This window comes from Vanrija albida (genome assembly GCF_041260175.1).
Source record: "Vanrija albida strain AlHP1 chromosome Unknown contig_5, whole genome shotgun sequence".
Taxonomy (NCBI): domain Eukaryota; kingdom Fungi; phylum Basidiomycota; class Tremellomycetes; order Trichosporonales; family Trichosporonaceae; genus Vanrija; species Vanrija albida.
Window position 1 is genome coordinate 1,947,065 of NW_027191424.1, and position 26,054 is coordinate 1,973,118.

General features: G+C 62.5%; 12 protein-coding genes across 12 annotated transcripts; 5 read left to right on the forward strand and 7 right to left on the reverse strand.

Moving 5' to 3' along the window:
* Positions 1-347: 347 nt before the first annotated feature.
* On the forward strand, positions 348-737 carry Q8F55_006912 (mitochondrial 37S ribosomal protein uS17m; the record flags this gene model as incomplete). The annotated part of the gene is made up of 2 exons (XM_069355352.1): positions 348-528; positions 580-737. The coding sequence occupies 2 exons, from the start codon at positions 348-350 to the stop codon at positions 735-737; spliced, it is 339 nt and encodes a 112-aa protein (XP_069207423.1).
* A 149-nt stretch (positions 738-886) lies between these two features.
* Positions 887-5,164, reverse strand: RDH54 (helicase; the record flags this gene model as incomplete). Its single annotated transcript, XM_069355353.1, has 26 exons — positions 887-1,324; positions 1,373-1,393; positions 1,438-1,598; positions 1,636-1,701; positions 1,738-1,810; positions 1,848-1,920; positions 2,035-2,067; positions 2,103-2,370; positions 2,407-2,521; positions 2,561-2,595; positions 2,633-2,749; positions 2,790-2,862; positions 2,899-3,033; positions 3,073-3,122; positions 3,160-3,284; positions 3,321-3,334; positions 3,386-3,430; positions 3,469-3,535; positions 3,692-3,722; positions 3,760-3,989; positions 4,024-4,440; positions 4,581-4,682; positions 4,718-4,790; positions 4,828-4,831; positions 4,866-4,887; positions 4,920-5,164. 26 exons carry the CDS (start codon positions 5,162-5,164, stop codon positions 887-889), a joined length of 3,033 nt encoding a protein of 1,010 aa, XP_069207424.1.
* Positions 5,165-5,445: 281 nt separating this feature from the next.
* Positions 5,446-6,266, reverse strand: TAF11 (transcription initiation factor TFIID subunit 11; the record flags this gene model as incomplete). Its single annotated transcript, XM_069355354.1, has 4 exons — positions 5,446-5,621; positions 5,668-5,764; positions 5,800-5,887; positions 5,920-6,266. The coding sequence occupies 4 exons, from the start codon at positions 6,264-6,266 to the stop codon at positions 5,446-5,448; spliced, it is 708 nt and encodes a 235-aa protein (XP_069207425.1).
* A 315-nt stretch (positions 6,267-6,581) lies between these two features.
* Q8F55_006915 (uncharacterized protein) lies at positions 6,582-9,342 on the reverse strand (the record flags this gene model as incomplete). Its single annotated transcript, XM_069355355.1, has 12 exons — positions 6,582-6,646; positions 6,690-6,842; positions 6,887-7,248; positions 7,284-7,464; positions 7,509-7,606; positions 7,645-7,796; positions 7,835-7,937; positions 7,986-8,001; positions 8,039-8,824; positions 8,859-8,950; positions 8,988-9,015; positions 9,069-9,342. The coding sequence occupies 12 exons, from the start codon at positions 9,340-9,342 to the stop codon at positions 6,582-6,584; spliced, it is 2,310 nt and encodes a 769-aa protein (XP_069207426.1).
* A 627-nt stretch (positions 9,343-9,969) lies between these two features.
* On the reverse strand, positions 9,970-12,880 carry RRP6 (exosome nuclease subunit; the record flags this gene model as incomplete). The annotated part of the gene is made up of 4 exons (XM_069355356.1): positions 9,970-10,058; positions 10,110-11,155; positions 11,196-12,451; positions 12,491-12,880. 4 exons carry the CDS (start codon positions 12,878-12,880, stop codon positions 9,970-9,972), a joined length of 2,781 nt encoding a protein of 926 aa, XP_069207427.1.
* A 493-nt stretch (positions 12,881-13,373) lies between these two features.
* On the forward strand, positions 13,374-14,264 carry Q8F55_006917 (mitochondrial 54S ribosomal protein mL46; the record flags this gene model as incomplete). The annotated part of the gene is made up of 3 exons (XM_069355357.1): positions 13,374-13,413; positions 13,450-14,036; positions 14,085-14,264. 3 exons carry the CDS (start codon positions 13,374-13,376, stop codon positions 14,262-14,264), a joined length of 807 nt encoding a protein of 268 aa, XP_069207428.1.
* Positions 14,265-14,591: 327 nt separating this feature from the next.
* On the reverse strand, positions 14,592-14,849 carry Q8F55_006918 (uncharacterized protein; the record flags this gene model as incomplete). The annotated part of the gene is made up of 1 exon (XM_069355358.1): positions 14,592-14,849. One exon carries the CDS (start codon positions 14,847-14,849, stop codon positions 14,592-14,594), a length of 258 nt encoding a protein of 85 aa, XP_069207429.1.
* Positions 14,850-14,896: 47 nt separating this feature from the next.
* Q8F55_006919 (uncharacterized protein) lies at positions 14,897-16,977 on the forward strand (the record flags this gene model as incomplete). The annotated part of the gene is made up of 12 exons (XM_069355359.1): positions 14,897-14,900; positions 15,352-15,475; positions 15,509-15,578; positions 15,614-15,675; positions 15,710-15,899; positions 15,933-16,099; positions 16,133-16,255; positions 16,331-16,412; positions 16,448-16,557; positions 16,597-16,764; positions 16,799-16,836; positions 16,874-16,977. 12 exons carry the CDS (start codon positions 14,897-14,899, stop codon positions 16,975-16,977), a joined length of 1,242 nt encoding a protein of 413 aa, XP_069207430.1.
* Positions 16,978-17,254: 277 nt separating this feature from the next.
* On the forward strand, positions 17,255-17,882 carry Q8F55_006920 (uncharacterized protein; the record flags this gene model as incomplete). Its single annotated transcript, XM_069355360.1, has 4 exons — positions 17,255-17,313; positions 17,347-17,560; positions 17,594-17,698; positions 17,874-17,882. 4 exons carry the CDS (start codon positions 17,255-17,257, stop codon positions 17,880-17,882), a joined length of 387 nt encoding a protein of 128 aa, XP_069207431.1.
* A 12-nt stretch (positions 17,883-17,894) lies between these two features.
* On the reverse strand, positions 17,895-20,506 carry Q8F55_006921 (uncharacterized protein; the record flags this gene model as incomplete). Its single annotated transcript, XM_069355361.1, has 2 exons — positions 17,895-19,947; positions 19,995-20,506. 2 exons carry the CDS (start codon positions 20,504-20,506, stop codon positions 17,895-17,897), a joined length of 2,565 nt encoding a protein of 854 aa, XP_069207432.1.
* An 815-nt stretch (positions 20,507-21,321) lies between these two features.
* On the reverse strand, positions 21,322-22,163 carry Q8F55_006922 (uncharacterized protein; the record flags this gene model as incomplete). Its single annotated transcript, XM_069355362.1, has 4 exons — positions 21,322-21,329; positions 21,422-21,630; positions 21,675-21,739; positions 21,789-22,163. 4 exons carry the CDS (start codon positions 22,161-22,163, stop codon positions 21,322-21,324), a joined length of 657 nt encoding a protein of 218 aa, XP_069207433.1.
* Positions 22,164-23,055: 892 nt separating this feature from the next.
* Q8F55_006923 (uncharacterized protein) lies at positions 23,056-26,018 on the forward strand (the record flags this gene model as incomplete). The annotated part of the gene is made up of 4 exons (XM_069355363.1): positions 23,056-23,478; positions 23,521-23,572; positions 23,613-25,817; positions 25,855-26,018. 4 exons carry the CDS (start codon positions 23,056-23,058, stop codon positions 26,016-26,018), a joined length of 2,844 nt encoding a protein of 947 aa, XP_069207434.1.
* Positions 26,019-26,054: the final 36 nt, after the last annotated feature.

Sequence of the window (26,054 nt, forward strand, 5' to 3'; positions counted from 1 at the left end):
CCCCGCCTGCCTGCTTGCCCGCTCTTCCCATCACTAGCCCACTAGCATGCATGCATGTGCCGCTCTCCGCGCCAGACTGCGTCTCCTCCCACTTCTGGGGGCCGGCGGGGTAAATCTCTGGATCTTGGGGGCCATCTCGTGGCGTTCACACAGCCGGGACGCAGTAGGGAGGGGGGCGGATAAGGTGCTCGCGTGGCCTCCAGGCCGCCAGGCCTCCATCTCCCGACTTTTGAATGTCGAGCGAGAGAGTTGAGCGAGTCCGTTCCGACTGACAAGTGACAACAAAGACGCGCCGAGCAGCAAGCAACGACAACCGCGACTAGGACACCCCCACCCCTCCCCCCGCCATGTCGTCCGCCGCCGCCCCCCGCATCCGCGTCTTCTCGCACATCCTCAAGGGCACCGTCACCAAGACGGGCGCCATGCGCAAGACCATCACCGTCACCGTCGCGCGCGAGTTCGAGCACCCCGTCGTCTTGAAAAAGCTGCGCAGGACAAAGAAGTACCTCGTGCACGACGAGGCTGAGGGTGCGTGGGCGTGGAAGGAGCAGCAAAGACGCGCGCTGACACCCAACGCAGAGGCCAAGGTCGGAGACAAGGTCACCATCCGCCATGGCAAGCCCCACTCGGCCCGCAAGCACTTCAGCCTCACGTCCATCGACGTCCCCTTCGTCCCGCCCAAGAGCCGTGTTATCCAGGCCATCGAGGAGAGCAGGGCCGAGGAGAGCAGGACATGAGGCGGCGACGACGCACCCCACGGCGTTCACGACAGGTAGACTAGCATGGCATTGGATCCCTTTTCACGAGCGACGCGCCCACCTACTGACACATCTCATATGCAGTGTGCGTGTGCATGGCTAATCTACAGTGCTTGATGTCCTCTACTCTACATGTGCGACTGCGACTTCTTCTGGAATAGGAATGTGATGCGGCCGCCCTGCCCCGCATCTGCCAGCTCACGCAGGTTGTGCTTGCGCTCCCGCCCAATTCCAATGTCTTTGCTCTTGGCGGATGCACGCTTCCGACGCCGAGGCAATGCCACAGGCTCCGAGTCGCTGTCCTCCTCGCTACCCGGCACATGGTCGTTGTCAGAGTCGCGAGTGGGCGACCCGTCAGAGCCACCCTCGCCTCGCAGCCTCTTCGCCCCCCAAGGCGCCTCGCTTGCCGTTGGGCTCGACCCCCTGACCGGTTCCTTCTTCAAATCGTCGCGCACCAGGTTGTGCAGCACGTTGTCGTCGATGTCCTTCAGCGCGTGCACATTGAAAGCGTCCAGGTGGTCCCATGCCTTGAGTGCAGCCAGTTTGGCTTGCTGGGCTCTCTCGGCCTGCAATGTCAGTCCCGCGTCTTTCGCCCGAGTGACACCGCTGCCTACCTGGCGAACCATCTTGGGGGTCTGCACAGATCAGCGACCTCCCTCAAGCACTGAACAGCACTCACCGGCTCGGGATCAAACTGGCTCGCAGACACGAAGCCCTTCGCCAGATCCTCATCTTCATCGTCGTCCGACTCGGGAGTCGACTCCTTGACTGGAGTGGTCGCACCGCTGTCGTCCTCAGGGATGCGAGGAAGCCCACCACAATCACAAGTCAATAGATCATCTGGAGTGTCAACATGCTAGCTACCGCCGGAACTTACGAGTTTGACAGCCATCAGTGTGCACGTTGACAGTGAAGATGTCGCGAAGCTCCTCAAACGAGAATGCTACGAGGATCAGGTCTGCACCCCAGCCCCACTCACAATCTTTCGAGGCCTTGCCTGTCGACGACTGGGCCATCATCTGATCAGAGAGACCGGTTTTGGTGAGTTGGCGCTGGGTGATCAGCAAGGTGCACAGCGCCGCCACTCACTTGGTAGATCTTCTCGTCAATACTGTTGGTGGTGAGGAGGCGGTAGATGTAGACGGGCTTCTTTTGCCCATCACTGAGAGGTTAGCAGCATCGACGAATTCTAACTTCACCGATGAATGCGCGCCATGGCCTGTAGATCCGTCGACGGGTTCCTGTCATCAGCAACGATCCCTCCAGTTCCCCTCACCAGTCGCTGTCGAACAACACCAGCCTAGAGGCGCTACTACGTCAGCTGTGCCCTCTGCATCCACCCACCCAATGAGGTTGAGACCGACACCGCCAGCCTTGGCGCTGAGGAGAAAGACCATACTGTCGGTGACAGAACCACGGTTGAACCTGTCGACATTCTCCTGTCGTTGCTTTTGGGGCGTGTTGCCGTCCAAGCGAAGGAAAGGCATACGCTTCTTAACCAAGACGGCTTGGATGAGGTTGAGAGTACTTGTCCAATTTGAAACGACAACAATCTTCTGATCCTTCGTCCAATACACAGCCTCCAGAATGCGTTCCAGAACCCGGAGCTTGCCTTAGGAGTCAGTTCGGCCAGATGCGGCCCACTCACCGCTCATACTTGTATCCATGGTCCGAACATCCTTGTCAATTAAATCAAGAGCCTTCTTGACAGCCAACACGGCCTCGTCATCGTCGTGCTCATCGTCGTCCTTCTTGCGCAGGAGCTGCAAGTCGTCAACATGTGCCACAATGCCTCAGCCTACGGTTGGGGAGTTTGCAGCCTTCCTCAGGATGTCAACTGGGATAGTCAGTGTATGCAACACACATGGACTCACTCGTTGCCAAACATTGAGACATTCCCCGCATGTTAGCAGCCATCCTTCCTCCTCCAAGGATCGAATTGAAGACGTCGAGCTGAAGGGCGGATGGAGCCACGAACACGACGTACTCGGCTGAGGGGGTGTCAGCATTAGGTCGTCGCCGGTATCGCACTCTTGGGAGGAAGGTAGTTCTGCAGCACGTCTGCCTGACGCCTGAGCACAAACTCCTTGGAGATGTCCCGCAACTAAGACGTCAGCCTCGCATGGAGGGAATACCTTACCTCCTCGGACTTCTCCTCGCCCTTCCTGACCTCCTCAGGGGGGCACCTGGGCATTCGGGCTTTGACGATTGGTTTCTCGTACTGTCGGTTAAAGGCCGAGTACGTTCCGAGGACGCCTTCGCATACGAAGTCGGCCTGCATGTCAGCGTGGCCATCGAAGCAGGTGTCACGAACCATTGCCCAGTACTCTCCAAGGTCATTCTGGACAGGGGTACCCGAAAGCACTGGCGTCAGATGATCCTCCACAACGACGGCACCTACAGATTCGGCGCTTAGTTGACAGCTGGTTGAACATCTTGGTGGTCTTGTTGTCTTTGCCCTTGAGGCGATGGCCTTCATCGCAGACAATGAGCCCGACGGGAGGTTGGCAGGCTTGGAGCGTTTTACTGGGAGGTCAGTGACGTTGATTTGCCCATACGCACATATGCTTGCGAAGCTGTGGCGGCTGTTAGCTGAGTGGTCGTAGTGACAGGTGAAGATCACCCACCCTCTCGTATCCAATGATGAGGACGTGCATGCCGCGGTGGTGCGTCTGCGTGTCAGTGCTCTCCGCTCACGCGCGCGACTCACAAATGATGCAATCGCCGTGTCCTCGTTCTTCTCCTCGACCGCCGTGACATTGAAGTCTCGAGGAAGCCTGCCGTCAGAAACTGCCGCCACGCAACACCACTTGCCATTTTTTGAACTCCTTCTTCCAGTTGACGACGAGGGAGACGGGGCAGACGACTAGAGCTCGAGAGATGCTGGTGCGTGTTAGTGGGTTATGCACACTGGCGTTAAACCCTCTACTGACACTGAAGCCTGGTTCTGGAACGGTGACTGTTCTGGTTGGGTTAGACCTGTCAAGAGGCAGGAACCCACTGCACAATGTATAGATCAGAGCAATCGTCTGGAGTGTCTTGCCGAGGCCCATCTCGTCGGCCAGAATGCACCCACTGCCATTGATACCTGTGAGGCCCATGACGCAGCGGTACATGAACTGGAGTGAGCAAGCGTCTGGGACATGACCCACCTTGACACCCTCGATCTGGTGATCGCGCATCTTGGCAACCAGCTCGGGGTCAACCACGACGTCGTTGATCGTCGTGCCGCTGGAAGGTCAGCCCAGCCCTACACCGCACACACCGTTTCTCTGCCTCGGCTTCTGAAGGGCGGTCCATGACGACGGCGCCGACACAATCTGGGTTGTGAAGAGCGCCGCCCCACCGCTCGCGCTGCGCGCTGTTTGTCTCGCCGATAACGATCTTCCTCCCAGAGGTTGCGGGTGCGTAGAATGACGCCGACGCCACAGCTCTTGGGGCCGGTGCTGGTCTCTCGGTTGGTACTGAGGAGCCGGCAGTGGCACTCTCGGACGGTGTCCGTGGCTTTGGCGTCAACGACACCATCGGCCGGCGCACGACGGTCGGCGGCTTGAACCCCCTGCCCGCTGGCGTCAGCCCTCTGCCGGCAGTCACCGCCGGTGAGCGGAAGGGCGTAGCTGGGCCGGCACTGGGGGCAGGTGCGTTGATCGGGTTGTTTAAGCACGACGTGGCGCGGCGGAACCTGGGGAGTTAGCGAGGAAGGGAGCTAACTGGAGGGGAAGGGGCCGGCGAAGAGAAGCTGACTCGCGAGGAAGGCGCTGGCCCAAGGAAGGCTCAACACCACCTCGCGCAGCTGCTCCACACCAGCCTGAGCCCACTCACTCGTCATAGTCGACCACGCGGTCGACCTCACAGTCGAGGTTAGCTATCCGGAGCTCCGTCCCGGCGGACGGCAGCCCGCCCGACAGCGGCGCGGTGCCCATGCTGGCGTCAGCTCGTCCCTCGCACGCACAACGCACTGCTTGCCGTCCTCCGAGATCATAGTGACGCGGCTGCCCTCGACCCTGAGGTACGCGTCTCCGTCCCACGTTTCTGCTGGTCAGCTTGTGCCTCCTAATTTTCAACTCACTATGCTGGGCGTCAGTCGGGCCCTCGGCCGAGCCCCACCTTCTTCGTCTGCGGCTTGCGCCTGGCGTCAGCGTGCTCGCGGCACATACGCACCATTGCACCACGTAGTAGCTTGCGCTGCTGGGCTGCGGAGCGCGGGCGGCGCGGTTCGGCGCGGCCGCCGCGAGCGGCGTGCGCGCTGGCGTCTTGTGCACGCGCGCGGGCTGCGTCGGCAGGATGGGCTTGGGCACGTCGAGGTCGGAGTCTGACTCCTCGTCGCACGAGTTGGCGGCGCCCTCGCGCGCGTCAACGCTCGCGAAGATGTCGTCGAGGACGTCCTGCGTGATGTCGGAGGACATTGCGGCCGAGTGATTGGGGGAAAGAAAGTCGCAAGTCAAAACAATAGTCGCGTCCGGGGAAGTCATATAGTAGTCGCGTCAACTGACTTTCCCACGGTGGCCCGTGCGGGGAAGGTGACTGACTGCCTGGGCGGTGCCACCGACGCCCAGACCGCACGCCGCGAGAGCAAAGCCCTCGAGCGAGCCTCGAGCGAGCACGCCGCGACAAGCCCACCCCTCGTACATGCTACCATGCTACTATGCTACAACGAGAACCCACGCCGACGAGAACCCACGCCGGCCTAGCGGCGGAACAAGCGCTTGCGCGAGCGCAGCCCGGTCGAGCTGTGTGTGCTCGCACCGTCGCCCCTCGGCGCGCCGAGCAGCCCCTGCTCCTGCAGGCGGACGCGCGCCAGCTGGAGGTGGTAGGGCTGGAGCGGGCCGTCCGGGTGCTGCGAATATGGCTGGAGTTGCTTCGCTGCGGGCGTCAGCTGATACCCACGCTTCTCCACAACTGCACGCACCCGTCTCGACAACATCCGCGACGAACACCTTGACCATACCCGCCAGGACGGCCGTGAGCGTGTTCGGCACGTGCTGGTCGTACACATCGCGGTTGAGCTGCTGTCAGCTGCCTGCCGCCCACGTACACCCACCCGCTTGACGACACCGCGGGGGATCACGACCGTCTGGAATGCGTCGAAGCGGCGCCCCTGCTCCTCGTCGAGCTGCCCGCGGAGTAACCTAGCGTCAGCGGGGCCGAGAAGTAAACGTACAGAGTCTCGTCGCGCCGCCGCTTTGCCTCGCGCTTGACATCCACCCCGGCCGCAGGCTGTGCCGGCTCCTCCTCGTCCTCGTCCTCGCCGTCGCCGCCGCGCGCACGGCCGCCACGCACCCGCCCGCCGTCGCCCTCCCCGTCGGCGTCAGCTTCCCCCTCCTCCCCATCCGCGTCGGCAGCGACTAAGTCCTCGGCCGACACCTCGAGCTCGGCATCGCTGTCGTACTCCTTGTCCTTGGACTCGGCCTGCTTGCGCTTGCGCTTTTTCTCGCCGCCGCCCTTTCTTGGCGAGTTGGCCGCCGAGGATGGGCCCGCGCCTGGTAATGCGAGGGTATTGGCTGCCATTTCGAGTGCGGGCGTGTTGATGGGTGAAAGTGTTGTTGTGAAGTGGATCAGTCGGGAGCCGCTTGGATTACCTGGGTTCAAGACACCCAATAGCGGGATCAAATGTTGATTGGACTGAGATAACGGGTGGCGGCAAGTGGTGAGGCGGCCAAGTGTGGTGGTGGTGGAGACAACAATGTGGCCGGCTTCCTCCTCCTCCTATGTATGTACAGTTCCTTGGACGCAGCATCGTGTATGGCATACAACCCAATGTTGAGGCCAGCGAGTGTACCATGCTACCCATGTCTACCAAATACAAATTAATTCACTACGCTACTAGTCCTCCTCATCGTCCATCATGTACAAGGCCTCGATATCCGAAAGAATGCGCAAGAAGTCCCCTGAGGTGTGAGCTTGGCACAAACACTTGAAAGAGAAACTCACAAAGATAGCCCTGCGCCCGCGCTGTGCGCTCATTCGCACGAATCATCTCCGGGGTCGTTGTGTGCACTGGGAGGGCAGGTGGTGACTGCAGCGCGTCGAGGAGGGTCGATGCCACGAATCGGACCTTGGCGACGAGGGCGAAGCTGTTGACAGCTGGGGCTGTCAGTGACCGCCATCAAGTGCACAGCCGCACTCACCGATAACCTCGAGCCGGATCTTGGACAGAATCAGCAGGAGGTCGCTCGCCACCTGGTCCTTCTCCTCTTCGGTGAACCCAGTCCTGCCGAGGCGAATCTGCGACAGGCGGCGATTCGTGTTCGTCGGCGCGCCTGGGGGCTCGATCTCATCAATCCCGGTCTGGTTGACAAGCTCCTTGTCCTGCAGCGCGCCGAGCTCTTCGCGGTACTGGATGGCAATGAAGCGCACCATCTGCTGCGTGACGTAGATATTGGCCTGCTGGACGAGGAACGTGTCCGCCACCGAGCGGGTCGCAAGCGAGGGGTCTAGGAGGAGCTGGCGAATGTCCGCAGAGATGTAGGCATCCCAGCGTTGGTCGATGCTGTCGTGTCAGCGCCGTCGATCCCACACACCCACTCGTTCATCTTGGCGCCGGGTGTTCCGCTCATCTCGAGTTTGAGAGCGTCGGGGCAGCCGTCCATCAATGTCATGACCTGGTTGAAGATCTGCTCGACCTCGTTGATGCGCATCTGGAGCAACAAGCCTGATGGGGGTTTGATGCGGTCGTCCTTGCGCTTATCGAGGATTTGGCCCAGCACTGGGGTGTAAGTGGTGCGGTATGGCTGTAACAGCACCACTCACATCGGAACAGCTTGCTGATGTAGTAGAAGCCTGCAAGGACCGGCGTGTGCCCTTCAGGTTGCTCGAGGTACCCGTCTTCGGTCACAAACTCGTCGTCACTGGCAGAGTTAGCTAAGGGCGGAGGAAAGCAGCTCACAGTGGTGAGGGCAACGTCACGTCAGCCGTATCTGACTCGTGCCAGATAACAGACGACCCGTCGATCGCCGAGATGGTCTTGTCGCCGCCATACTGCAGCCAGAACATGCGCTTTCGGAGTTCTCGCTCGATGGGATTGAGGTTCTGGTACGACTAGGCGCGTCAGCAGCTACTCCACTGTGCCCACTCACTGATTCCTCGTGCAGCCGTAACCGCAAGCTTAGGAAGTAGTTCTGTCCCCAGACAGCGTCGCACGCGAGTGGCAAGCTCAGCGTGTGCGTCGCGATGCCATGCCTGCGTGTGTCAGCTGCGTTCTGAGGCGGAGTTCTCAGCTCGACTCACAGATACAGCAGCACAACTGCCGGCCGTCAGCAACATCCACACACTGCACCCACCTCGATCGATATTCAGCTGCGTGAGATCCTTGTGGACAAACTCCTGCACGGTGAGGTGCGCGCGCGTGAACAACGCCTTGATATCGCGCTTCGGGAGCTGGATGAACGCGCGGGGCATCTGCACGAGGGTCACCTCGATGACGGCAAAGATGAGGGCGACAAACTCCTCCTGGCCGGGCTGCTCCTCGCGGCGGTTGTGCAGGTCGCGCATGAACGACGGCTTGTGGAGGCACGGCACGAGGCAGTACACGTAGTCGAAGTAGAGGTCGATGAGGTGGTAGAGCAGCGAGCGGGGGAGGACGGCGTCGAGCGGGTTCCCCCCCGCAGCGCCAGCGTACGACGTCGCGGGGCTGCCGTTGTGGCTCTCACGCCTCCCAGACGACGCGCGGCGCGTCTGGCTAAAGCTCGCCGTGTGAGGGAGCGAGAACGCGTTGGTCCCAGGCGGCGCCTCGACCGGTTGTTGTTGCTGCTGCTGAGGCCGGTGGTGGTCCTTGTGTTGGTGTGCCGCGAGCGACTTTGCCAGCGCCGGGCCCCAGTCGTCGACTGTATCCCTGCCGCGGTGGTGCGGCTCGACGCTGATCCCCTGCGTCGACAGAGCGCTGCGGTGCAGCGCGTTCTGCTGCGCCAGCGTCCCCGGCCCGGGGCCCTGCCGCGCCGACTCGTACTCGAGCCGGTCGACGGGCGAGACGGACGCCGCGGCGTCCACGCTCGCCTGCCCCAGCGCCTGCATCCGCTTGAGATACATGTTGGGCGGGCCGCGCTTCTTGGGCTTGTACTCGAACGTGCCTGGGGTCAGCGGCGCAGACGCGGGGCAACGTACACTTCATGCCGAGCGAGTGACAGTGTGTGCAGTAGTCCTTCGTCGGCACGCCTTCGGGCGTCGAGCCGGGCGGCGGGCGATCGCACTTGACTCTACGGGCGTCAGCCTGGCCAGCATCGCTCGACTCACTTTCTCGCCCTGCACGCATCGCAAGATTCTGGACGAGTCAGCGCCGCAAATCCAACCGAGCTGCAAGCCAAGCCCACTCACGCGTCTGCCGTGTCTTCTTGGGCTTCTTCTCGTCGCCCTCCGACTCGGCGTCCTTGCGCTTCCGCGACCCCAGCTGCGCGCGCGGCGTCGTGCTACTCGAGGGCGGCGTGTTCGTGTGCCGCTTCTGCGCGTGATTGTACACTGGGGGCACGCTCGGCACCGACGGCGGCACGGGGAAGTTGCCCATGCCAGGGTAGTAGCCGCCGTTGGCCGCGTCCTGGCGGTTGTGGTATTGTATGGCGTCGGCGAGGCCTGCACCGCCGTCCTCCACCATTGTGTGTCGTGTCGTTGTGATGGACGAGGAGAGTTGTCAAAGTCGGTTGTGATGAGAGCCAAGCGGGCTGGGCTGTTGGTTACTCAGGAGGAACCGACGAGCCAGATGCGGCCCCGGAGTGGACGACCACTGCGCACTGCGGCAAACGACGTCGCCCAGCGGTCAACGCCGCAGATCCCCCGCCGCAGCTCGCCCGCCCAGTCCACTCGGGAGCAATACAACCAGGCACTGTGCATCCTACGCGTGTGTAATAACTGCCCATGCAACACCCTCTTGCCAGCAGACTCTACACGTCGCTCTCACCGGTGACGCCTTGATGAACCTTGGAAGCCACCACCTGGCCCAGCTGACCCACCTCGAGCGACGGCCGACGCCAAAAAAGAGTCAGACCAAGGGCTTGGCCTGCGCCTTCGCATCAACTCGACCGCGGCGCCGCCGCCGCCACAGCGCCCCCCTTCACACCAGTCTCGATGGCACTCGACTCGTCCACGACTACGCATAACGGAAAAAACGATCATAGGATCTACAGAGCGATGCAGATGTGACAAACTACAGAAATGATATGGCCGCTAATGCGCGCGGCAAGCACACTGTGCTATGCTATATGCAAAATGCTATTCCTCTCGCTCAAGCAAATGTACCCGACTTGTTGCCACTCTTTGGCGCCGACGGGTCAGCCGGCTGGCGCCCAAACGAAACTCCCTTGTCAGTGCCACCTGGTCGATCATTAGCGCCGCCCGACGCACAGACATCGACCGCAGACTCACCGGCTGCTCCCTTCTTGCCCTTCTTGTCGCCCTTGGCCTTCTTGGCCGGGGGCCCAGTCGACGACTTGGGCTGATCGAGGAGATTGGTCTCGTTGGCGTAGTCAAAGGCGGGGATGTCCTTGTGCGACACCTTGACCTTCTTGGGCGCAGACGCAGTAGTCGACGACGAGGCGGCTTGAGACTCGTCAGGGGCGCCAGGCTCTGGTGTAGCGCCAGCACTGTCCGACGCCACGGACCCCTTGCTGGATTTCTTGGCCTTCTTTCCCTTCTTTTTGACCTGCTTGATGATGCCATCTTCATCCACCAGATTCTGGGCCTTGGTAGCTCCAGGTAAGGCGGCAATCGCCGCATTCTTGGTCGCGGACTTGGTCTCCTTGGTCTCCTTGTTATCTGATGTCGAAGCAGCGGCCGTAGAGCCAGTTTTCCGTTGAGCCGCGGGAATGAACGCCACAGTCTCGGGCTCCCTGCCCGTCGCAGGAGGGGTGGGAACTGGCGTCTCCGCCACTTGCTGCGCGGGCGCCAGTGACGTGTGAATGCCACGCCGGACCGCCTCGAAGCCAGGTGACGTATGACGGCTTGCACCCCCAGTGCGGCCCTTGGCCAAAGAAGCGCCGAACAATGAAGAGGTAGCGGCGGGGCTGGCCTGAGGCGATAACTTTGCAGGCAAGCTCTTGCCAAACAAGGTCGACGTACGAGCCGACGATGGCACCTTGCCCATGATGGCATCGGCCCAAACGTCGGTCGTCAGAGGAACAGCAGTGATCGTCTCGACAGGAGTGGAAGTCTTGGGCTTCTCGTTACCAGACGACTTTGATGCTGGCGACTGCGGTGCTGGGGATTGCCTTGAGGATGCCGACTGTCCCGCAGCGCGTCGCTTTGGATCCGCACGGTGGGCGTCCATCGAATTCTGAATGACTGTGGCGACTTCCGCAGACTGCTTCGCCACTAGTGGCGTGTTCCTGGCAGTCAAAATCCGTGCAATGACCGGCTCCTTGGCAGAGCGGAGGTGGGCCAACTGGATGACAACGTGGTTTGGCAGAACGTAGCTGGCACATGGTCAGCTCATTCACGTCCATCAAAACTCACTGTGGGCTTTCGTCGAGTTCGCGGGAGAGCGTGTCGCGCCACTGGTGCAATGCCTTGAACACCCAGCCGAGCTCAGTGTCGAGGACCTCCTTCTTGCCGAGCTTCTTTGCCAACGCGGCCCATCCGTTCTTGCCCGTCCCGCTGACTCCATCGTACTTGTCCAGCGAGTGGAGCTTGAGAGCAGTTTCGGCAGATCTCTTCAACACCGCACGAATGGCTCGCTGAGGGTTTGGCTTGGGTGTGGAAGTGCCGTCCTCCTCCTCGATGCCGGCGCTGGGCGACGGCGTGCGGGACGCCCGCGCAATGAGCGCGTTTCTGAGGCTGTCATAAATGAACAGCAGGAAGTGGGTGTCGGATCGGGCGTAGGACATCATCTCCTCCGGAATGGGTCGGATACGCCAGTCGGCCATCTGATACTTCTTGTCGGCCTCGAACTGGCAGTACAGTTGGAGCAAGCTCGCAAGCGAAAACTTGGGGAAGTCAAGGACCTTGGCGGCATGGTATGTGTCAAAGAGATTGACCACATAGATGTCGAAGTCCTGTTGCAGCCAGACGATATCCGAGTCGGCACCATGGAACACCTTGACAATTGATGGGTCGACAAACACACCGCCGAGCTTGTGGTCGCGGAGCTCGGAACGAAGAGCAAGAGTATCGATGACCCAGTCGCCTTCACGTGTGCTGATCTGCATCAGACAGATGAAACCGTAGTAGCTCCGCATGCTGTGGTACTCGAGATCGACGGCAATCTCCTTAGCTACCTTGAGCTTCTCGGTGAGTGCGGCCAGCTGCTCGGGGGTATCGACGTATTCGAAAGGTGTTTCCTCAAACGAACGAGGACGGATAGGCGGGGTTGATGTGAACATGCGGGTAGGGTACTGGCAATGGCGAGTCTCATAGTAGTAGGGGTGACCCAACGCCTGCTTGGCCCTCTGGCGACGGTTGATCGCGGACGGACGCGTGTCGGTGGGGTCGTCGTCATCTGCAAGGTCCGCTTCAGATCCGGCAACGTAACCAAGGGGAACCATTGCGTGGGGCTTGGTCACGAGGGTCGGCTGCCATGTGGTCGCAAAGTTGTCGATTGGGTCGCGGAACGCTCTCTGCGGCTTGACGATGGCACCGTCATGGGCAAGGTCGGCCGCAAGCTTGGGCTTGAAGGGCCCAGCGAGCTTGTTGCCAGCAGCGGCAACGGCTGCAGGGTTGAGCTCGATCACGGCCTTCTTCTTCTGGCCGTTGACCTCGTCAAGGTTCGAGTCCTGATAGGGTCAGCACGCCTGCCGGCGCCGCCAACTCACAGCATCTTCTAGCAGACCGTCCACGACCTCGATAACGCTGCCATAGCTATCGACGATGTCGTCCTCGTCGGCCAGCTTTCTCCGGGGCTTGATCTTGCTCTTGCCCTGAGCCTTGGCCTTCTCCTGGCTGCTCTCGGCCGCGAGCTGATGCAATCTGTCAACGAGCGACAGAACACGGCCGCTGGTCTTGTCGAGGTCGCGACCGAGCTTGCGGTCAAGAGTGCGGTGGAAGCTCAAGTCCTTCTTGTCGGGAAAGTCTGCCGCTGCCGAGGTGGTGGCATCCAGCGCGGCCCTCATGTGGTCGACAAAGCCAGCAAAGTCTGTCGTGGGCGACGGTACATTGGACGTTGATGGCCCCGCCTGGGAGGAGGATGCAGGTTGGTTGGACATTGTTGTCGTCGAGTGGTGCGAAGGGGCGAGTTTGGAAACGAGTGGGGTGTGTGTCTGTGATGCTTGTATAGAAGCAACAGAAGCGTCGGTGCTTGGGCTGACGGCGGACGCTGGGACGGTGGTGCGTAGCAGCTGCTTGACTCTGGTGGTCGTCGCGCGATAGAGGGCTACGAGCCCCGAGGAAGTTGGTCCAGCTGTCGTGTTTGCGACGTTGCTCTGAGGCGCAACTTGTCCTATGCGTATGCAAGAGGGAAAGTGTTGTGTGGAGAGTGAATGAGTGAATGAATGACAGACGAGTGGTCGCAATGATGCTCGTGCCCCTCGTCCTCGTTGTTGTCACTCAACTGCTCTGAAATCTTGAAACCGACTTTTCGTTACGTAACCTCCAATCGACCAGCGAAAAGTCGCCTCCGAGAATGTCTGCCAATGCTACCCGACATCTCCATCTCGCAACTCAAACGCCTGCATTCACCACAACAAAACCATAGTCGCCATGCCCATCGCCATGGCCGCTTCTGGAACCTCGAGGCAAGGTGGGTTGCATCCTTGAAACACCGCTAACCACCCAGCGCTTCGCCGAGGCCTCGCGACTGCCGCTGCCTCCTCATCGACCTCGGCACCAGCACTCACCGCCTCGGTGCTCATCTCGCGCGCGCCGCTGCTCACGCCCACACCCCACCCCATGGCCAAGGCGTACTGGGATCGCACAGCCAAGCTGCGCCACGCGTTCTCCAACCCGACCAACACGAGCTTCTACTTCAAACAGGGTTCGCTGCCCCAGCGCCGTTTCCTCGAGTCGCAGTACGAGACTGAGGTCGCGTACTATGGCGCCGAGATTGCGGGGCAGAAGCCAGACGTCGGAGAGGTTCAGGCCGAGCCCGAGCTCGCCGTTTTGGATCGGGACCACTGGGCCAAGGCCGATGCCGAGCGCGGCGACCGCAGCCTCGAGCGTGCACCAGAGGACGAGGTCTACCTCGTCGTCGAGTCCAAGGGCAAGTGGACCTTCCCCTCGACCCCGCTTCAGACTGGCGAGTCGCTCGACGAGGCCGTGACCTCGCGCATTGTCGGCGTTGAGGGATCCCTGGGCGGCAGCACGCTCGACACTTGGCTCGTGACCAAGAAGCCTGTCGGTGTCGTCCGCGACGGCGAGGCGAGGGTGAGTAGCGTGTGGCAGGTGATCCGTGCACGTGCTGACGAGCTGCAGAACTTCTTCCTCCGCTCGCACATCCTGGCTGGCGAGCCCAGCCTGAGCAAGGACTCGGGCTACAAGACGCACGCTTGGCTCACGGCCCCCGAGGTCGAGGCGCGTCTGCGGAAACAGGGCGACGACAAGGTCTGGGAGAGCGTCAAGGGCATGTTTGGCGTCGGCGAGGAGGAGCTTTAGACGGCGACGGCGGCATCAGCAGCGTCGCGAGGAAGTCGGACGCGCGGGTGGTAGCCCTCTGCGCGGTCGAACAGCATTACATGCATATCATCACCCCTGGTCATGGCCACGGTCCTGCTCGTGGTCCTCGTGCGTGGTGGTGACTGTCTAAGCGCGCCTAAGCGGGTGATAAGGCGGGGCAGTGGTTCATAGCGGTGGTGTTTGTCGGTCACGGCGGCGGTCACGGCGGCGGTCACGACGGCCGAAAGGCATATGTCTAGTGTGTGACGGCGCAGCGGGTGGTGTGGGTTTCGCGGGCAGCATTGCAAGCTCACTAGCAAGCCCGCCCTACTCTGCAATGTCGAGGTCGTACCGGCTCGTAAGGCGCGCAACAAACATGCGCTGGAGGTCGCGAAACCGGTGGCGGTTGGCGTGCGTGTCGGCGCCCTCAAAGACCCAGTAGAGGGTCGCGACGAGGAAAAAGGTGATGATTGCGACCGAGCCGAAGCGGCGCACGGCGACGGCGAGCGAGTCGATGTCGCCGTGGGCCGACGGCTGCGGGATGGGGATGAGCTCGTCGACGAGCGACGGGCGCGCGCGCGGCATGGTGGGTGGGGCTGGGTGCTGCGGGCGGCCGGAGGCCGCGGGGCAGGATGGGTGAGTCGCTGCTCGGCTATCTGTGGCGGGCGGGCGTGGGTCTCGGCGTGTGGAGCGTGGGTTGCGCGTCTATGCACTGCAAGCCCGCATCTCGCTGCTGACGTGCTGCTGTGCGATGTAGAGGATGAGAAAGGGGTGTTTGCAAGTTTGTGACGACGCGGTCCGTCACGTCGTAGTACCAAGCCTGGCTTGGCCGGGCCTGAGTTACGACGAGATAAGTCGCATCCGATTACACGTGCCAAAAGTCGAAAACGAGCGGGCCGGCTCGACGCGATTTTCCTGACGACGGCGACAACAACTCGCTCCACAGCACACCTCGCCACCAACGCCAACGACAGCACATATGCTGAGCACCATACGGCGCATAGGCATCGTCCTCCCCATAGCGTGGACGGGCGCCTGGCTCGGCTACTATGGTGCGTCGCGTCGAGCGGGCAGCCGCTGACCCCAGCCTACACCGACACGCTGCGGCGCTCGCACATCCGCTCGCGGGAGAAGGAGCTGCAGGACACGCTGAGCGCGCTCCCGCGCGACGGGCCGGCCTCGGACGAGGAGAAGCGCGCGCTCATGGGCCGGTGGGTGTGGTGTCTTGCGGTGCTGACGGCCAGCTTCTCGAGCCTCAAGTTTGCTGGCCGGTACTGGAACCCCTATGTCGAGTGGCGCGAGCAGGGGGCCTGGGTGGGTGCTCGGGGCGAGGGCAGAGCTGACGGCAGGAATGGGCGTGGTGGAAGCTCATCCTGTCCACCATCAACGGCAAGATCTTCTGGTTTGACGGGTGAGTGGGAGCGAGTGGGTGCGCTGACGGGCAGCGACTTGCCCGCCGAGCGGCCGATCAAGGACCTGCCGGTTGAGAAGCCAGATTTCAAGCTGCTGTACGGCGACAACGCGGGTGTGTCGACGCCGGTTCGGCTCGACGACGACGACAAGACGACGTCGCGGAGGCGCATCTTTCCCGGCGGCGCCGACATTGACGTTACGGATAAACTGACTCTGACCTGGGTGGGTGGCGTTGTTGTCTCGGCTAACGTGCAGATGGGACAATCGACGTCGTATGTGACCCTCGACAAGCTGGCTATCCTGTGCGACCCGGCGCTGCAGCACCGGACGATCCCCTCGGCGCTGGCTCCGGAGCGTATCCGCCCTCCTCCGTGCGAGATCGACGACCTGAAGCGTGTGGACGTTGTGCTCGTGTCTCACAAGTGGGTTGCGGCGCTGGGCTCTGCTGACGCCAGCCACTACGACCACCTCGACCCCGAGGCTGTCAAGGAGCTGGGCGACAGCGTCCAGTGGGTCGTGCCGGCTGGTGCGGGCCAGTTCCTCCGCGAGCTGGGCGTTTCGCGCGTCACCGAGCTTGAGTGAGTGGGCTGGGCCCCGGGGGGAATGGGGGGGGGGGGGGTGGCGGTCGCGAGGCGGAGAACTGACGCGCCCAGCTGGTGGCAGGAGACCAAGCACGTCTTGCAACGGCCTGGCGAGGACGACCGGAGCTACACGATCACGGCGGTGCCCGTCATGGTGAGTGAGGCAGGGCTGGCCCCTCTGACGCCCAGCACTGGTCGGCCCGGTCACCAAAAGACACGAACGCGACGCTGTGGGCGGCGTTCCACGTCAAGTCGGACACGGACAAGCCCAAGTCGTTTATCCATCTCGGCGACACGGGGTGAGCTAAGGTGTGCGGGATCCATCCAGCTGACGCCAGCTACTCGCCGACGCTGTTCAAGGCCGTCGGGCGCGTGCTCGGCCCCGTCGACCTCGCGGCCATCCCGATCGGGTCGTACTCGCCCCGCTGGCACATGCACCTGCAGCACACGGACCCCGAGGGCGCGGTCAACATGGCGCTGGACCTGGGCGCGAAGAAGAGTGTCGGGTGGGTTGGGTGTGGGGGCTAGGGCTGACGGCAGCGTGCACTGGGGAACGTGGATCATGTCGGACGAGAAGTGTGAGTGGGGTGGGGCGTAGCGCAGCTGACATGGCAGACAACCTGCCGCCCGTCGACCTGGAGATTGCGCGCGAGAAGCTCAATGTGAGCGAGGACCAGTTCTGCGTGCTGCCTGTGGGGAAGACGATGGTGGTGGAGTGATGGGTAGAGTTGGTAGAGTTGGCAGATGTTGTCATGTAGACTTTAGAGGGCGGGCCGAGCAGCGAGCAGCGAGCGCAGCGAGCTGCCGGGTGTCGAGGAGCGAGCGGAGCGGCGAGGTCGAGGCCGAGGCCGAGGTGGTCTCGAGAGGCCGCCCATATCGGCGCCACACACGGCGCCGGCGGCGGGACCAAATCCGCCACCCAGCCCCGCTACTCAACAACAAGTCCGCCAACCCACAACCCACCCCCTCCCTCTCCACACACCACATGCCCCAACCATGAGCGACTACGCCCACCGGCCAGGGGGCAAGCTCAAGCTCAAGGGCGAGGGGGACGGGTGGGTGTGCGCCGCGGGCAAGCTGACGCGCAGGACGAAGAAGAAGAAGAAGAAGAGCAGCAGCAAGGACGAGCGGCGGGGGAAGGAGGCCGAGGTCGCCGTCTCCTCCGCTGTGGCTGAGCGCTCGCGGCGGGACGACAAGGAGGGCAGGGGCGAGGGCAAGGCCGAGTCCAGGGCCGAGACCAAGGCCGACGGGCGCAAGCTCACCGACGCCGAGCGCCGCTTCGAGGAGGTGCAGCGGAAGAGGGTAGGTCGGTGTCGTGGCCCCGCTCACGCGCAGCGCGAGGACAAGGCCAAGCGCTCGGCACACCAGACGCACAAGGACCGCGTGGCCGAGCTCAACTCCAAGCTCGACCGCCTCAGCGAGCACCACGACATGCCGAGGGTGGGTTTGGGTTTGGGCGCGCTGACGCCAGATTGGCCCGGGATAACGCGGCGGCGATGCTGGCTACGATGCGTTGCGACATGTTCAGTATGCATTGCGTCCTCGTCCAGCTCCTTCACATGGTACACTGTCACATGGTATGCGCTATTCTACAGTGCCGTGCCGCGCAGGGCAGCTCATCTAGTGGCCAGCCGGCCTAGTCTACAACGGCGACCCCGTCAAACCACTTCGCGCCGATGATCGACTTGACGTGGTCGAGCGGGTTCTTGTCCTTTTTCGCCTTCTTCTCCTTCTTCTCCTTGGGCGCGGCCGCCGCGGCGGGCCCAGCCGCGGGCGTGTCCCCGAGCTCCTGCCAGTCCTCGTCCATGTCCTCGTCCTCGTCTCCCTCCTCGTCCATCTTCTCGTCCTCCTCGTCCTCCTCACTCTCCACCTCCTCCGGCCCATCCCCGAGCGCCCGGATAAAGTACTTCATGAGCGCGCCCGAGAACCCAGACACGAGCGACACGCCAGGCGTGTCCGCCTTGACCGGCTTGTTCTTCGCCCCCGTCTCCCCGTTCAGGTTCCAGTAGACCATCTCGGGCAGCTCGTACCCCGCGGCACGGAACATCTGCCAGATGGCATGGTGCTGCGCCTCGCCGTACAAGTCGCTGCCACTCTGGTCAAACTGCATGTCGGAGAAGACAAAAATCTTCTTGACCATGTCGGCAGGCTCGAGCTTGTTGTTGATCGCGACTTGGAGGACCGCCTTCATCGCCTTGAAGTAGTCGGTGTTCATGCCCCAGTCGGCGCTCGAAAGGTTCCGCATCCGCTCCGAGAGGGGAAGGGTCATGTCAAGGCGCTCGACAGTGGGGTCGGCAGAGAAGGTGATGAAGGTTCCGTTCCAAGGCGGCCGGGCCAGCTCGGCGAGCAGCAGCGTGAGGCTGATGCACGGCCAGATAGGCTCCACATAGCCCGGCGTCGTCCTCCAGCCGCGGTGCGACTGGTAGTAGTGGATACTGCCCATGGAGCCAGAGACGTCGGCGATGGCAATGCAGTTGGACAGCTCGTTCTCAGAGCTCGACCGAACAGCCTCGACCATGGCCGCCCACTGCTGGTTGGCGAGCCGCTTGGGGATCGGGTCGTCGCCCCACGCCTTTTGAGCAATCTCGTGCGGGTCCAGCGAGGCACCGGCCACCGTCGTCTTGCCCGACTCGAGGTCCATGATGTACTTGTCAAAGCCGGTGGGGTCGTGAATCATAAAGTCGTTGGCGTGGCGGGCCATGGCGCGGGCCGGGACGTGGGGGTAGTCGATCTTCCACGGCCCCTGCACCATCCTGGTCTCGGGCACAAGCAGCGCAGAGCGCAGTGGGGCGAGGACCTTGGTCTGGAGCTTGTGGCGGGCCCACTTGGTTTCCTCGGCCGGGAAGAGCTTGACCGCAAGAGCTGTAGCGAGGTGCAGCTGCTTGTCGGCACTCTTGCCCGGCGTAGGCGCCCACTTGGCCGCAAAGGACATGCCAAAGAGGTGGGGTGAGGTGCCCGCCTTGCCGTAGCCGTCCGCCTTGCGAAGATCCTCGGGGCGCGCGATGTACTGGTTGTGGGCGGCAAGGCGCTCCAGGTCGGCATTAATGGCGGTAACAAAAATGTCGACGACGGCGATGTAGAGCGCCTGGAACTTAGGGTCGTTCGTCAGGACGTCGATAGCGCGTGCGCTGAGAACAGTGGCGCGTCCACGCTTGCCACCAGAGTTGCACAGCTCCTCCTTGAACGTGGGCGTAGCGGCCTCCTCTACTCCCTCCATCAGGTTCTCGGAGTCGGTCGTGGTGTCGGTCTCGCTGTCGCTGTCGTCGATGTACCCTCCCTTCCTGTAACGCTTCCGATCCTTGGTCTTAGGGCTCTTGAAGCGCATAGCAGCAGCCTTGAACTCGTTGCCGACCTTGCGCTTGCCTCCTTTCTTCTTGGCCAGGCGAGCAGCCTTGAACTCCTCAGCAGTGCGACGGCCAAGGAAAGACAGCGCCCCGTCAATCGCGTCAAAGCTTCCGTGCCAGCTCGTCTTCAACTGGCCGTTGATGGCGACCACGAGCAGGTCGATCAGGTCGTCATAGGAACCGTGAGGCCGAGGGGGGTACTCTGGCTCCTTCTCCTTCTCCACATCGCCGTCGTCGCCCAGGACCTCGACGCCGTCGTTCTTCTCCAGCTCGCGCTTTGCCTTGGCCTCGTCGCGCTTCTTGGACCGCGGGCGGTCGCATGTGGGCTCGACAATAAGGCGGAGGCTGCGGCGGTTAGCACAAACCAGGCCACAGGGCGCAACTCGACTCACTTGGCGATCATCGTCCGGGGGTGGTGCTCCCACAGCCAGGTGAGGCAGCGGAAGAAGAGCACCTTGCTTCCCTTGCCCTCGTGGATCGAGCGCGCCTGGAACACGATCTTGAGGGTGGCCACCGGGTCCTCGGCCCAAGCCTTGTCCATGGCGGCGAACACGTCGGTGGCGCCAACGCCAGGCGTGAGGAGGTAGAACAGGTCGACGAGGGGCGAGTCGGTCGACTTGTACGCGGGCGCACCGTTGGTAGTCTGCGCGTCCGGCATGGTGTGCAGCGCGTCGAGGAAGGGCGCTGAGGGCGCCGGCGCCTTGACTTCCTTCTTGGCCGGGGGCTGGGAGGGGAGCGGCACGCCGGCGGCGGCGAGCAGCGTCTCCACGGCGACCTGGGCGGGCTGGGCGAGCAGCGCCGCAAAGTTCGGGGGGAGCTCCCACTTGGGCCTGGCGGCCGCGGCGGCGGATGGGCCGGCGGAGGCACCGGGCTGGGTGGGGAGGAGGGTGGGGAGGGTGTCCATTCTGCTTTCGAGAGAAGGCAGAGCGGTGGGGAGAAGACAATGTGCCAAGGGGGGGTTTTATCTTCAAGTTGGGTGGCAAAAGTGTCGCTCTGTCGGATCCGTGCTTTGCCAACTGGAGTGTTTCAGTGCCAGTTCATCGAATCGGCGCGGCGGCGAGGAAGACAACGATGAACTGCTGCTGCAAGATTATTCGCTGAGAGCGTTTTCAGACTGCCTTTGGGCCACGAGACTGCCGCGCTCGCTGTCGTCGTCGAGATCAGAGACGACGGGGCGGGCGGGGCACGGACCGCGCAGTGGCACATCTGCCCAAGTGGCAATCACGGCGCCTCGCCGGATCCGAACCGTCTTGCACCTCTCCATGTCGGTGACGACCGTCCAACTGTCAATGTCTTCAGCCAACCACAGTCAATGGCGAGGTGGGCACTAGCAGCATGGTGCACGGCGCATTGGCGATGGCCGGCGGTCAATGTGCAACGACCGTCAGAAGCACCAGCTGCGGCGGTGCAAGCAGCGAGCAGGGGTCAATCTCTCGCGAGCTCACTCACTCTTGCCCATCGGCAATGCCCACCCCTCGTCCCCGGCCCCGTCGGTGTCCACCTCGCTCCACAAGGCTAGGAGTTCACCTCGTAGCCCGAGCACTGCTCACCGATCATCCTCCCGACCTCGCCGAAAGCGTGCCGCGTGCCGTCCCCGCCTCGCGTGGTAGCCCAACCACCGCCTACCGTCAGAACTCAGCCCACACCTACCCTCCAGCTCCAGCCACGCGTGAGGATTAGGTCGTGCATAATGCTACATACAGGGGGCTCCACGCTCAATCAAAGGTCTAGCGGCGTCAGCGTCTGTGCGCGCGGGGCGAAAAGTCGGAGACCACAGGTTGCAACACGCGCCGCCACACCGCAGTCGCCAACCACTCACAATAGTCTGGCTTCTTGACATTGACGCCGTGCTCGCCGAGCGCAAGGCTGAGGTCATCCATCGTCAGGACGACGCGGTTGCGATCAACGCCCGCAGACGGGCGGCCGCGGCCAGCCGTCGTGCCGCTCACGCGCAGCTTGGCAAAGTGGAACGCGTCGCGCGAGAGGTCCGAGATGAAGTTCTGGGCCGAGAGGGAGAGGAGGCGCTTTCTGCACATTGTCAGCGCTACTACACCGACCTTGCAGCTGCTTACAGTCTTGGGTCGCTACACTCGAAACCGGCGCGCTGGAGGTAGTACTCGGTCACCTCCTCGGGAATCTAGCACCGTCAGTAACGTGCGATACCGGAGAAATCCAGTTGCACCCACAAGAGGCTTGTACCCGTCGAGCATGACGAGGAACTCGGCCAAGCTCCTGTCGCTGCGGGCAATCTCCTCCTCGCGACGCGACGCAAAGAGCTGCGACTCGGACGAGGCATTCTTGTCCTCGTCCTTGTCCTTGCCCTTGTCTCCGTCCTCCTCGTCGACGTCGATCGGCTGTGGTCCCGATCCAGACGCTGAGGCAGACGGGTCGGCGTCGGGCTCGGCCTTGACAGCGTTTGATGGGCCGGCGTCGGCAGCTGATGAAGGCTGGGCTGGGGTCGAAGTCGCGCTCGCGGCAGGCTCCGAGGTGCCGTTGATGTCGGCAGTAGCCTGAATTGATGGTGCGGCCGATGCCTGTGGAGAGCCGTTTGTGTTTGACATGGAGTGATGGATGGATGCGAGAGAGAGGGGATGAGACACAATGCGAGGATGATCAAGTTGTCGGCTGTCGGTGTGGAGGCGCGCCGAGCGTTGTGAGGCTTGGGACGCATTAGGATTTGGTCCTAATAGGCTCGTCCAAAAAGGATAAACTTGTTGTTGATGACTGCAAATTGGACTGAGGGCTGACCACCGTGGGAGATGTGCAAATAGGCTTGCCCCTGGTGGATTCCGGAAGCGTCGGGTTGCGGCGTGCAGCTGCCTGCTCGTGCGGCAAGTGCACCCAAAGCGTAAAGTGCCCAGCCAATAGATCCGTCCATGACAGCGACCAGCGCCGCGCCGCCCAGCCCGCCTGCCTGGCTGGCTGGCCAGAAGCGGCACCGTCATTATCACCCACGCCTCTGATTCAATGAGGAGCACATTGCGCAACTGCACCACTGACTGACTGCCTGGCTGCACCCACCACCACCCCACTCACCGCACTGCCCCCCCTTCCCCCTTCCCTTCCCCCCATTTACATCACCACGACGGCCTGCAACCAACGCATCAACAATCATCACCCACCCAACCCCCCAAACGCATTCATTGCACAACCCCCCTCCTCCTCCTTCTCCTCCTCCCCCATGCGTTAGCCTTGCTCTCACTCCGTCTCCTATTCGCTCCTTTGCTACTCAAAAGCCCAAAGCCTTGCTTGGCCAGAGAGAGCGAGCACCGCAGTGGCACACACAAAGCCTCTTCTCCACTGGCCTCTTCAAGGCGACGACGACAGCGGGCGTGACAGCTGTTACAACCACAACGTCCACAACCACAACCACCACGATCACTCCTATCACACCTTGCACTGCTACTGCATCGACGCTAGAACAAACCCACAACGCATACACGCCACTCTACCATGTCCCCGCCAGCGGGCGATCAGCACCGCCAGTCGGTCCTCGAGACCAACCCCCATCTGGCGCACTACATCTTCAAGCTCGTGCTGAGCAACCAAGCCACGTCTCGCGCTCCAAGCGGCACGCAGCATCCTCTCAGTGTCTCGTCGTCTGGCGAGTCGGATGATGAAGACGACGGCGGCGCCGAATCAACCACCACGGCCTCGACCACCGAGCCCTCTGACACGGCCTCTTCTGCCGACGAGGGCGACGCCACCAAGCTGCGCAACAGCTCGTCGAATGGCCGCCCACCACCTCCCGCGACCACTGGCCCCAGCCGTGAAGAGCGCGAGGAGCTCGTGCGCAAGGTTATCGACCTGCTCGACAATGACCAGGAGGAGGATATCAAAGACCTCCTGCGTGGGCCCATGGGGGAGCTGGGCAAGGTACGTCTGAGCAAGCACGGCCTTTTGCTAACCACCTTGCAGGACAATTTCATCATGGACCAAGTCTGTCTCGACTGCATGCACCGCCATCGAGGTAGGACGAGTCGCCATGCGTCTGCTAACATTTTCTCCAGACGACGTCAGTGGACTACCCTACCAGGAAGGCAGCTTCACCCCGACACGTGCTAGAAGGCCTTATACTCCCACCGGGCTCAGCACCCTCCGCGTCCGCACACCTCTGGCTCGTCCCCACTCACCTGCGGCTCTTGGTTCACCATCGGGGTCGGGTGCCCACACACCCACGTCCGGCGTTGGCCATGCTCCGTCTGGCTTGGCTTTAGGCCGTGTCGAATCCGCTCCCTCGCCGTCCCTCGCACCCGGAGCCCCAGCCGGGCAATCGTCATCGGCCTACTCGTCGTCAGGCTCCCCTGTTTTGTCACCCCGCGTCTCACTCAACGTCAAGGCTGCATCTTTCAACCCGGCTGTTGCATCTGCGCGAAGCAACACGTCGTCGCCGCTCAGCGTCACTACCTCCTTTGCACCCAGCGATCCATGGCGTGATGCGCTCAAGGATGACGCCTCGGCGCCGACCCCTCCCCGTGCGGCTTCGCCTTACATGTTCAACGCTGCCCAGGGCATGGTTCGCACTGGCTCCAACCGTGCGATCGCTGCACCAATCATTAGCGACCCTTCAAGCCCCTTCCACTCACCTTTGGGCACCCCGACGCGACCGCACATGAAGCTTGGCGCCGACGTTTTCTCTTCGCCAATGTCGACGACGGCCCGCCCTGCGAGCCGTGGTGTTGTGCCGGACGATGACGACGACGACGAGTTCTCGCCCTTTGCTTCGTCGCTGCCCAAGCTCCATCATCACGACGGTACCTCGAGCGGGCTCAACTCGAGCGCCAAGCCCTTTGAGCCGTTTGGTGGCGGGGCTGGAGACTCTGGCAGCTCGCAGCAGTCGACGTCGTATGACTCGCGCGCCTCGGCTGAACCAGAGGAGGACCCATCGAATGCCAGCTCGGGCATGACACCACTGGATGTTCTGACCTCGGTGTTCTCTACCGTGCCGCGCCACGAGCTCGAGGACGCGCTGCACCGCGCTGGCTACGACTTTGAAGCTGCCATGGCTATCCTTGTCTCGCAGTACACGCACCCTCGCTCTGGTGCCTCGACGCCGAACCGAGTGTCGTCGCCACGGCCAATGATTGGTCTGGACGGCCGTGGTAACACAAACCACCATGCGCCGGGGCAGGGTTACTTCCAGCAAGGCGGCCGAGGCTACGGTGCCAACATGAACCCGAACCTTGCTGCTCAGCGCAATATCGGGCCGACGAGGATGTGTCGGTACTTCCTCAACGGCGAGTGTCGACGATCCGACTGTCGCTTCAGCCACGACCTAGACCGTGCTCTGTGCCGCTTCTGGCTCCGCGGCCATTGTGCCAAGGGCCCCAACTGCGAGTTCTTACACAACATGCCCAACATGGACCCCCTGGCGTTAAACGCGGCCATGTCGCGGATGGACATCAACTCGCCTGGGGGCTCCATGCCAAGCACGCCCCCGATCAACGCGCAGTATGGTGCCGGTGACGACTTCCCCGATCTCCTGGCGGCGAGATTAAACCGCACAGTAGGCCGGTTCGACCCTGCGAGGAACAGGTTTGCGAACGCCGTCAAGAGGCCAGCGCCAGCGCCTCCCCCTCAGCACATTCACATCTCGGGAGGAGCCGTTGGACGCTTTGCCCCTGCTGCTCCTGCTGCCAACGAACGACCTGCTGCTCCCTCGCAGCCAGCTGTCCCTCGGCCGTCACGCAGGCTCAAGCTTCACGCACCAACCCTTTTGCCGACACTCACCACTGGTGCTGCTGCAAACGAGCAGTACCTGAACGCTCGCAACACCTCGATCCGGCTCGGTCACGCCCGCAACGCCTGCCTGGCGCGAGCTGCCGATGCGTTCCGCCGTGGCGACGGCGCGGCGGCCAAGCGCTTCTCAAGAGAGGGCAAAGCGCTCAACGAAAAGATGCTCAACGAGGCTGCGGAGGCGGCGAATTCGCTTGTCAAGGAGCGTATGCGCGAGGCGCAGCAGGCCGTGCGCGAGCGTGACCCTTCGTGGTCAAGCGACCCCCGGGACCGTGCCGAGCGCGGCCGCGAGTGTGGCGCTGGGCTTGGCGTTGTCCTCGGTGTGGCATCGGCTTCCAAGGTGCCTGGGGGCGAGCGCCTGTCGTCCGAGGAAAGACTCGAGTGCTTGCTCGATCTGCATACGCTGCATGGTCAGGAGGGCGCTGATATTACTGGCCACTTCCTTGCCGAGCTCGAGCGGGAAAGCTACCGCGGTCTGGGTAAGCGTCGCCGTGTTGGTCATGACTAACCCCACAGCGTTCCTCGTCGTTGGAGAGGAGAAGCACGTCGGCACGCAGGACCCGCTGCGTGGCGCGTCCAAGGTCCGCCTCGCCAACAGCGTCAAGCAGTCGCTGGCCGATTGGGGCTATGCGTGGAGCGAGGGCGCGGGCATCATCCACGTCGACCCGTGCCGCGTGTAACCTCAACATAGACGCCAACCTGTGTACTAGAACCGA